Source organism: Neofelis nebulosa, chromosome 17 (assembly GCF_028018385.1).
Source record: "Neofelis nebulosa isolate mNeoNeb1 chromosome 17, mNeoNeb1.pri, whole genome shotgun sequence".
Classification (NCBI taxonomy): domain Eukaryota; kingdom Metazoa; phylum Chordata; class Mammalia; order Carnivora; family Felidae; genus Neofelis; species Neofelis nebulosa.
Genome location: NC_080798.1, coordinates 3068722 through 3079739, shown reverse-complemented (window position 1 = coordinate 3079739; position 11018 = coordinate 3068722). Strand labels below are relative to the sequence as shown.

General features: G+C 56.4%; 1 protein-coding gene across 1 annotated transcript; it reads right to left on the bottom strand.

The window, feature by feature from the left end:
* Positions 1 to 373: 373 nt before the first annotated feature.
* On the bottom strand, positions 374 to 3352 carry ZNF579 (zinc finger protein 579). Its single transcript, XM_058707104.1, is given in 3 exon segments — positions 374 to 751; positions 753 to 2197; positions 3232 to 3352. Coding segments are annotated over 2 exon segments (1689 nt in total). The 5' UTR covers positions 2196 to 2197; positions 3232 to 3352; the 3' UTR covers positions 374 to 505.
* Positions 3353 to 11018: the final 7666 nt, after the last annotated feature.

Here is an 11018-nt window from a genome sequence, read left to right as displayed (position 1 = left end):
TCCTGCTTGGAACCCAAGCTCAGGGTCTGCGCCCCCCTGCAGCCCCCCCCCCCCCACACACAGACAGCCTCACTCTCTCCTGTTTCACAAACTCACATTTATTCACAGACAGACAAAGGGACAGGGATGGACCTTTGCTCACTGGGGACCCCCAGCGTCTGGCAGTTCCAAAGAGGTGACGGTGTCCAGTGTGTATCATGGGGGACAGCCAGGCAGGGGATCCCCCCCACCCCCAGTCTCCATATCTCTGGCCAATATTCTCCGCCTCCTTTTTTCCGAGTAGTCCTGCCTTCAGAGGCCTGCTGGCGCAAGCAGTTCCTAACCAGGGTCGGGGGGCCTGGGGGTGGGCGATGGGGAGGGAGGGTCGGTCCAGGGCCCCCCCTCCTTAGTGTTGAGGGCTGGAAGGGGACGGGTGGGGAGACAGAGGAGGCGCCTGCTCTTGGACTTCCCTCCTCCGTCTGGCAAACCGGGAGCCAAATGGAGCGGCCGAGAGTGGGTGTGAAGGTCAGGAGGCCAGGCCGCCCGACCCGCGCAGGTGAGCCTTGCTGTCGAGCTCTTCTTCCTCCATCTGGAAGGCCGAATGGTCCTGGCTGTCGAAACAGGAGGCGCTGAGGAAGACAGGGGGAGCCGGTGGCGGCGACTGGGGTGGGGACCCTGGGGAGGGCGGCTCTTCCTTGATGTGTGCGACGGGCAGCGGGAGCCCTTCCTCGTCCTCCTGCCCGGCTGGCGGCGGCGGCGGGGGCGGCGGGGGGCGACGGCGGGGCCTGGGCCTGGAGCGCCTGCAAGGCGGCGGCCCTCTCCAGCTCAGCGCGGTGGCAGCGTTGGTGGCGCAGGAGGCTGTAGGCGCGCGAGAAGCGGCGCGGGCAGCGCGGGCAGGGGTGCGGGGCCGGGCCCCCCGCGTGCACCTGCGCGTGGCGGGCCAGGTCAGCCAGGCGCTTGAACTCCCGCTGGCAGCGCACGCACTGGAACGGGCGCGCCCCTGAGTGGGTCACCCCGTGCTGTCGCAGGTGCGCTCGGCGCCGGAAGCCCTTGCCGCACTCGGGGCACCAGAAGCGGGGCTCCCCGGCGGGGGGCCGGGCCGGGGCGGCGTCGCCTCCGTTCTGCCCGCCTTCTCCCCCCTCCGAGGCGCTCCCGCACTCGGCCCCCTCGCCCCCCTCGGGCCCCTTCCCTGAGTTCCGTCCGCCCGAGGCCTTGTCGTCCTTCCTGCCCGCCGGGGGCAGCGGGGCCAGGAGGCTGAGCGCGCCGTGGACGCGGCGGTGCTGGCGGAGGTAGGAGGCGAGGCGGAAGGCCAGGCCGCAGTCCGGGCACACGAAGGGGCGGTCGGTGGAGTGGACCAGCCGGTGGCGGGACAGCGACCAGGGCCTGGCGAAGGCCTTGAGGCAGATGGAGCACTGGTGGCGCTTGGGGCGGGGCGGGGGGCCCCCTTCCCCCTCCTGCTCCCCCTCGGGGCGCAGACACGGGTGCGCTTTGAGCTCGCCCTTCGTGGCGAAGGCTTCGCGACAGCGGAGGCACAGCAGCGTCCAGTCGGCCTGGAGCAGGACCTGCTTCTCCTCCTGGCGCCCGGCCGCCAGCGCCAGCTCGGCCCTCAGCTCGGCCGCCCCGGCCTCGGCCTCCTCCTCCTCCGACTCGCGGGGCTCCGAGCTCGCGGGGGCCGCCAGCGTGGCCGGCTCCCCCGCCGGCCACGTCTCGGGCCACGCTGCCTCCTCCTCGGCGGCCCCCGCCGCCGCGGTGCTCGGCTGCTCGGCGCTGGCGTCCTGTGGGCCCCAGCTGGTCTCCGCGGCCTCCTTGGCCGCCCTCTCGATGGCCAGCTCGACCTCGCCGCCCGCGTGCTCCTGGGCCAGGTGGCGCCTGAGCTGGGCGGGCTCAGGGAAGGTGCGGGGGCAGGCGGCGCAGCGCAGCGGGGGTTGGGGCCCGTGGCCACGCAGGTGGCGGGAGAGGTGCGCAGGCCGGCGGAAGGCCTTGGGGCACAGGGGGCAGGCGTGGGGTCGGAGGCCCGAGTGGCTCAGCCGGTGCCGGGAGAGGTAGTAGGGGAAGCGGAAGAGGCGGCCGCAGGTGGGGCAGGGCAGGGGGGCCCGAGGGGCTCCAGCGCCCCCCCTGCCACGGCCTCGGCCTCGGCCACGGCCCCGGCCGCGGCCCCGGCCCCGGCCACGGTGAGGCGGGCTGCCCTGGGCGGGTGGAGGGGGCTGCGGATCCATGCCTGTAAGGAGAAAGGGGAGACAAGGAGACATTGTGGGGAGGGTGTTGGATCAAGGGAGATGTGGGCAGGGAAGCAGAGACAGAGAGCCAGACGGAGATGCAGAGATGGTCAGGTGTTTAGCCAGGCAAAGGAGAGAGCCAGCAAGACAGAAGAGACACAGAGAGGTGGGGACAGAAAGACAGACAGCAGGAGAAGCGGTCAGACAGGATGGTGGGAGACAGCAGGAGAGAGAGGTGAGGACTCCCAGCAGAGACAGAGATGAGGAGAAAACAAAGAGGTTTGGGGAGAGAGGGTGCAGACACAGAGACCAGAAGAACCTCAGCAGGGTGGAGGTGGGGAGAGACAGCGAGACAGCGAGAGGGAACAAGCCAGAGACACGGACAGGAGAGGAGACAGGGAGACAGTGAGCCAAGCGCTCTTCCTCAGGGGCCGGGCTGGAGCGTTTTGGGAGGGGCTGGGAGCCAGCCTGTGGTGCCCGAGTGGAGGGGGTGGAATTCAACACTGGGAGGCCCCGGAAATGGAATGTGGGTACCCAGACCGGGGTCTGGGAGAGGCCAGGAGTAAGGAGGGCTGCCTCAGCCTCTCAGCCCAGGAGAAGGCTGGGCGGCCACACTCCTGGGACTGAGGGAGGTGGGCGCTGGGGCCTGGGACCCCAGGTTTGGGAGGTGGCTGGGATCCACTCCTGTGTGGGAAGCGGTATGGATTCCTGGGTCCCAGGGGCAGAGAGGATTGAGGGAGGGGGCTGGGCTCCTAAGACAAGGGAGAGGAGGGGACTGGGGGCTCCACTGCCGGAATGCTCCAGGGAGGAGGCTGCTGGGGGCCAGGCCCCTGGACGCCTGCCCCCCACCAAGGCTGCTGGGGTCCCGAGCCCTAGGTGCCCAAGGAGGTGGGGGGGGGACGATCTCCCCACTGGGCCCAGCCTGCGGTTCCCCGCAGGCCTGATCAGCAGAATTGGGGCCGCAGTTCGAGGCTTCACAGATTTCTGGGCCCAGGGCCTGGGGCTCGGCCCTGATCGCTGGGCGCAGGGTTCTTACCTCCGCCTCCTTCGCTCCTTTCTTCCTTCCCCGCGGCCGGCCAAACGCGGACGGTGGTGGCGGGGAGGGAGGGAGGGAGGGCCCGAGCGTGGTGGGGGGTGGAGGAGGCTGGGCTCGGTGTCACTGCCTAAGCCTTCCCCCCGGAAACCGGGTCTTTCCACGGAGCCCCGAAGAGGAAAGACTGGCTGGGAAGCCGGAAGCGGGAGGACGAGGGGACCCAGGGGGCGGGGAGGGAGGGCGGCTTGGATTCCTGGGTCCTGCACGGGGAGGGGGCTGCGGGCCTGGGGGGCCGGGTCCAGCTCCCCTCCCCACCCCACCCCAACAGACACACATATTCATTCATGGCTTCAACAAATACACATTTATCAGGTCCTGTCTGTGCCAGGCACTGTGTCGGGAGAGGGTGGTGCCAGGGGACCGCGATGAATGAGGCGGTGGCAGAGGCTTCAGGGAAAGTGGGGGCGCTCTGGACTAGAACCCGATTCCAGCCATCACTTGGCTGCCTGAGCAAGCGACTTCCCCTTCTCCTGGCCTCAGTGTACCCCTCCATGATAAGCCCTGTGCATAATCATTCGCTCCTAAGACACCAGTATTTACTGAGCACCTACTGCAAGTCCGTTCTGCATATTCCTTGCCACACATACTCACTCCATCCTAAGCTACCGAGATCCGCTGAGCACCTACTATGGGCTAGCTCTGTCCTTGGTGCTGGAGCTTCAGTGGCAAAGACACAGGCCCTTGGACCCTGTCTGCAGGAATCTCAAGGAGGACGCAGTCAGACACAGATCCAATTGCCCTCCTGGAAAAATGTGCTCTGTCGCAGGAAAGAGGGTTTGGTGGGAACACAGAGAACAGAGAGGGCACTGAGCTGATCCCACACAGGGGTGAGAGCAACCCTCAAGGTCTTGCAGGAGGCAACACTGTTTCAGCGGAAACTTGCATGAGGAAAGTCAAGGGTTAGGGATGAGAAGGATGAGCGAATGGAAAGGGTAGAGACGTGTGCCTCCACACGACACCTCAAATACCTGATGCTGAGCAGAAAAGGCACGTGGTGGAGGTATGCCTGCAGCTAGTCACCGTTGGTTTAAGGTGAAATACATGCTCAACATTGTTGGCGAGAGTGTGGGAACTGGAACCTCTTGTACACGGCTGGGGCGAATGGAATTTGACGTTTATTTGTTTTTGAGAGAGAGAGACAGATAGAGCACGAGTGGGGGAGGGGCAGAGAGAGAGACAGAGAGAGAGAGACAGAGAGAGGGAGATACAGATTCTGAAGCAGGCTCCAGGCTCTGAACTGTCAGCACAGAGCCCGACGCAGGGCTCGAACCCACAAACCATGAGATCATGACCTGAGCCAAAGTTGGATGCCTAACCGACTACTGAGCCACCCAGGCGCCCTGGGGCGAGTGAAGTTTGGAACAACCTTAACAAGTGAGCAATTCCAGGATCTTTTCTGTCAGACCTGTTTGGAAACATGCAAAATGAAATCTGTATCAGGAATTAGTGTAGTACTACATATCACTGCAGAAGACTGGAAATGAGCTAAATGCCCATCGGTGGAGGATTCGAGCGAGAAGTCATGACTGATCTGCCCAGTGGAATGCTGTGTGTCGTCGTCATCATCACCATCATCAGATTAATAAAAAAGATGAATATAACAACAACAACAACAACAACAACAACAGAATGAAGAAACTTACTAGGTAAAAATATGAAAGGCTCCAAGTAATAATGTGAAGGGAAGGCGGGGGGGGGGGGGGGGGGGAAGGCAGCTGGAAAACAGTCTGTAACCTGTTCTAACTATCTGCTCATCAGTGGTTTGCATCTGGAAGAACTGGAGGAGGAGACAGGAAACTCGCAACTTTGTCTAACTCTCAGAACTGAAACTTACTACACTCTATCCTTTTGTACTTTTTGAATTTGAAACCATGTGAATGTGTTCCATACTCAAGAAAGTAAAGGTACAAGAAATAAATGGGAGGGGGGAGGGTAATGAAAATTAAATAAAATGAAAATTAATAATAGTGTAGCCTTGTAAGCGCCTTACAAATACAAACCCAGTTGTGTCTCCTTGCCATATGGAGTGGGTCATGTTATTCTCCCATTTTAAAGAATGGTAAAGCGAGGCACTAAAACATTTCAAAGCTAAGCGAGTCTCCAGGAGTCTTTGCATCTCACAAAGAGATGGGGAAGACAACAGAGGCCTACAGCTTGATTTTTAAAAGCATCTGGTTGGGGCGTCTGGGTGGCTCAGTCGGTTAAGTGTCCGACTTCGGCTCAGGTCATGATCTCGCGGTCTGTGGGTTCGAGCCCCGCGTCAGGCTCTGTGCTGACAGCTCAGAACCTGGAGCCTGTTTCAGATTCTGTGTCTCCCTCTTTCTCTGACTCTCCCCTGTTCATGCTCTCTCTCTCTCTCTGTCTCAAAAATAAATAAATGTTAAAAAAATTAAAAAAATAAATAAAAGCATCTGGTCAATAATACTACTTTCTAAAGGATATATATGTATGAGTGAAAGTCTAAAAATACCATGGAGATAATAACTACCAAATATGGGCTAGGGGGTGCCTTCTATGTTTTATTTTTTATATTTGAGAGAGAGAGAGAACGAACAGGGGAGGGGCAGAGAGACAGAGAATCTGAAATGGGCTGACTCGGGGCTCAAATTCACAAACCTCGAGATTGTGGGGGCGCCTGGGTGGCTCAGTCGGTTAAGCGTCCGACTTCAGCTCAGGTCACGATCTCGCGGTCTGTGAGTTCGAGCCCCGCGTCAGGCTCTGGGCTGATGGCTCGGAGCCTGGAGCCTGCTTCCAATTCTGTGTCTCCCTCTCTCTCTGCCCCTCCCCCGTTCATGCTCTGTCTCTCTCTCTGTCTCAAAAATAAATAAACGTTAAAAAAAAAAACAAAAAACAAAAAACCTCAAGATTGTGATCTGAGCCAAAGTCAGACGCTTAACTGACTAAGCCACCCAGGCACCCCAGGTAGGGGGTATTTTATAGCAGGGAGAAGCAATCAGATCCTAGAGGTGCCTATGGAGAGTGAGGTATATCTCTAATGTCCCAAAACTGGTAGTATATAGGGGTGGGTGTGGCATTAATGTCAGTGGGATTAAATACATTCTCGATGTCACCATCGAGATATCAACTATGCCTACCGTCTAGTATCAGAATTTTTCATCTCCCCAAACAGAAATCTAGATCCATGAAGCTGTCACTCTCCATGCCCTTTCTCCTCCCAGCCCCTGGCAACCAACGTTCAGCTTTGTCTCTCCATGGCTTGGCCTACTGTGGACATTTCATATCGACTGAGTCATACAATACGTGATCTTTTATGACTTGTTTCTTTCACTTAGCATGTTTTCGAGACTCATCTATGTTGCAGCATGTCTCCGTGTGCCCTTCCTCTTTATGGTTGCATAATATTCCACTGTATGGGTAGACTGCATTGTGTTGGTCTGCCCATTTGTTCTTGGACATTGGGTTATTTCTACCTTTTGTTTGCTATTGTGAATAGTGCTGTTATGAACGTTCAAGAATATACTTTTGTTTCAATGGCCGCTTTCAATTCTTCCGAGTCTGTATCGAGGGGGTATGTGTGGCTATTTCGCCTTCATTATCTATATTTTACAGGCTTAACGTTTTTTTCCTTACCCCCCCCCCCCAAAAAAAAAGGAAGGAAGGAAGGAAAATTCAGGAATGGAGAGGTGAGAAATAACGTGTCAAGCAGAGAGAACAGCATGTATGGGGTGGGGTGGGATGGGGAGAGGGGTCTTGTCTTGGGGGAGACTGAGGGCCTTGGATTGGGACATCAGAGCCGGCAGTGTGGTGGAGAGAGCCCGGGAGCTGCACGAGCCACTGTGTCCAGCCTCTTAGTCCAAGCTGAATGCTGGACGCATTCCTAGCGCACTGAGAAGCCATTGAAAAGGTTTTAAGCTGGAGAGTCACATGATCCGATTAGTGTTTTAGAGAAATTCCTGTGGGACCCGCGTGGAGGCCCGGCCGGATGCAGGGGAGACCCAGGCTGGGAGCAGGGAGGAGGCGGGGCGCGGGCCCAGGTGAGAGAGGGGGGCCTGGGCAGGGCTGGCCTCTCGGGCAGGGGGCGGGACCTGGCTCTGATTGGCTCGGGGCTGCACTCCGGGGGGGCCAGTCCCACTGCAACTGCCTCCTCACTGGCTCTCCTGCTTCCAGCCTCCCTACCTCCCGGCCAGTCTCCCGCACCCAGAAATCACAGGCTGTCACTCCAGCGCTGAACAACCTCTCGTGCTCCCCATCCCTTCCTCCCGAGTTCCTCACCCCTCCCTGTAAGGCTGGACGGGTCTGGCCCCTGGAGCCTCCCTCAGCTGACTGCCACCTCTCTCTCCCTGCTTCACTCTCTGCTCCAGCCACACCGTCCTCTTTGCTCTCTGTGGACCCCAGGGCCTTTGAACGTGCTGTTCTCCCTCACCGGAATGCCCTTCCCCTAGATTTCCACGAAGTTTCCCTTACTCCCATCATTTCTTTCAGATGTCCTCAGAGACACCTCTCCTGTCCGCCTTAGCTAAAAGATCCCTCCTGTCATCCTCTGGTCCTTACTCTGCCTTAATTTCCAACCTGTACTTACAGCAAAGTAGCATTAGGCTACTTGTGGATTACCCACTGATTGCCCATCTCCCCCTCCGCAGGAGTAGAAATAATTCCCTGAGGGCAGGCTTTGCTGAAATGCTGAAATGCTCGCCCTTCAGCACCAAGCCGCGCACAGAAATGTGGATGAGGAGTGAAGAGGGGACGAGGCTGGGGCTTCAGGAGAGGGGGACCCCCTGAAGGGAGAAGACCTGAGGCGGGGTGGGGAGACGAGGAGCTCGGGTGAGCGTCCAGGTGGCCGCCTGGACGGATCAGCTGCGAGCGAGTCGTCAGCGTCAGCCCAATAATCGGCTCTCTGGAGAGCAAAATCCTCCCTCGTTCCTTCGGAGCCTCAGTTAGCACACCTATGAAATGGGGCCACAGTGAGAGGAGTTAGGTACAGGGTCCAGCCTTGGGCCCTTGGGAGGCTCTGGGGTGGGGGGGTGGGGGAAATGGGTGAGTCCCTTTCGCTGTTGTCTCAGAAGAGAAAGGATTGGATTCGAGGTGAGGTGGGAGGAGTTGAGCCTCCACAGGTCCCTCTTCATTAATCCTTAGCTGGAGGCCATCTCCATGACAACCCTGGCTCCTTTCCAGACCCTCTGCGCTCGACACCGAGCAGGTCTCCAAGTGGGCGGGTCTTGTCCCTGGGGCGGTGCCTGAATCCAAGGGGGCGGGTCTTGTTTCTCAAAGACAGATTCTCCTTTTTTTCTTTTTTTTTTTTTTTTGCCCCAGGGGATGAGTCTGGTTCCTGGATCCCGGGTTGCCTCCTTTACATTTTTTTTTCTTGTGAGATACGAGACTCATAGACTAAAAGAGCACGATACAAATGCACAGTTAGCAAAGAATCATCAATGGATCACCTGATTAAGACATGGAATGTTAGCTCCCACCCCAGAGTCCACAGAAGATTGGGCGTGATGCATCCAACCCCACTGTTCTGAGTTGTTTGTTTGTTTGTTTGTTTGTTTGTTTTTAATTTTTTTTAACGTTTATTTTTGAGACAGAGAGAGACAGAGCATGGACGGGGGAGGGTCAGAGAGAGACGGAGACACAGAATCTGAAACAGGCTCCAGGCTCTGAGCTGTCAGCACAGAGCCTGACGCGGGGCTCGAACTCACGGACCGCGAGATCGTGACCTGAGCCGAAGTCGGTCGCTTAACCGACTGAGCCACCCAGGCGCCCCTGTTCTGAGTTTTTATGGGCAAATGTTTTCTTCGCTTTTCTAGATGGTTCACGACCCGCAATACATCCTAAACAGTATTATAGTTTTGCTGGCTTTATGAATGTGATATAAATGGAGTCGTACTCCATGGGCTTCTTCTTGCCTTCTTGCATTGGGTTTCTTTGTAACTTTCATCCGTGCAAATGTGGGTTTCTGCACTCCTTTCCTTTCATTGCTGTATAGTATTCCACAGCATAATATAGCACTGTTTCTTGATCTGCTATACTGTTGATGGATGTCTTATTCTGTTCTGGCTGCTGTAACAAAATACCGCAGACTGGGTGGCTCGTAAACAACAGAAATTTATTGCTCACAGTCCTGGAAGCCAGAGGTCCAAGATGAAGGCACCAGCATGCTTGCCTTCTGGGGACGGCCCTCTTCTAGGCCCTCATGGCCACTGTCTTCTTGCTGCACCCTCACATGGTGGAGAGGACTAGGGAATCACTCCGGAGCCTTTGGAATGTGGTCACTAATCCCATGCATGAGGACCCCACCCTCGTGATTTAAGCACCTCCCAATAGCTCCATCTCCAAATACTGTCACACTGGGCTTTAAGGATTTCAACATATCGATTTTGATGGGGACACAAACATTCAGACCCTCACAGCGATGTTCCAGTTGTTCAGAGTTTGAGGCTGACCATATGTGCTGCTGGGAGTGTTTTTCTGTGTGTCTCCCAGTGCAGGTGAAGGGATTTCTCTGGGGCTTGTGCCTAGCAGTGGGATTGCTGCATCGCGAGATATGCACATCTTCAGCCTTGTTAGAGCATGCCAATCTCCCAGGCATCTTATATTTAAGAAGCTCAAATGGAATTCTTGATTCACCTAAACCCCTACCCAAATGTGTTCTCCCCCTTTTCTGTTCTTAATTCAAAATGCCACCACTCAACCAGACCCTCTTGATTCCTCCCTTTCAGTTACACACACACACACACACACACACACACACTCACATTCTACTTACAGAATTCATCTCGAACCCACCCATTTCTCTCCACCACTAAGGTCTGGCCACCCCCCCCCCCCATCTCTCCTACTGGACCTGCTATAGTCTTCTGCTTCCACTGTGCCCCTCGAGTTCCTTCTCCACTCAGCAGCCAGAGGGAACTTTGTAAAGTGCAAGAGTGATCCCATCCCTCCACGTTAAAACCTTGCTTTCGATGACCTGGAGAGCCCACCAGCCTCTGCGTGACCTGACCCCTCGACCTCAGTTCCTCCCTCTTCTCCATGCCCATCCAGGCGTCCTCCTCGCTGGTCTCTCGCCACCCTTCAGGTTTCAGATCAAATGCCACCTCTGTAGAGAAGCCCACAGGACACCCGAACTGGGATGGCAGAGTCACTTTCTTAACACCTCTCCTCATCTCCTTCAGATGCTCAAAACCATCTGGAAATTACTCTCCTTTCTTTGATTACTCTTTTCTCCACCCTATCGCCCACACACTAAACATATAAACCCCATGAGGAGTTGTTTTCTTTGCTGTTGGATCCCCAGAGAGGATTACAATGCCTGGCACAGAATAGGCACTCAGTACAGGAGTGTAATCTAGTGCACAGAAGACAATACGAATGGCTGACCCCTTCCCTGATGGGCAAATCCTATCCTAGGAATTGGATGTAAGCGTTCAAGGTACAAATTTGGACACCTAGAGGTGGAGTCTAAGAGATAGGGTCTCTGCTTAGGGGTAGAACTTTTCTTTAAGGAGATAGTTTGGTTTTTAGGGGGTAAATCTTATGGGATTGATGGTTTCTAAAGGGCATGTTTAGCCCATTGGAGATGGATGTTGTTTTTAAGGGACTGGCTTCCCTTTTGGTGAGACTTAAACCCTTTCTGATTTTAATGGTTGTGCACTCTCGACTCAAAATTTGTCAGGAGGGAGGGAGGAAAGATCTTTATTTAGGGGGCCTGTCCTAAACCAGGGAGGGAGAACTCCCACCTCTCTGGAGCCAAGGATCAGAAAATGAGACATCAG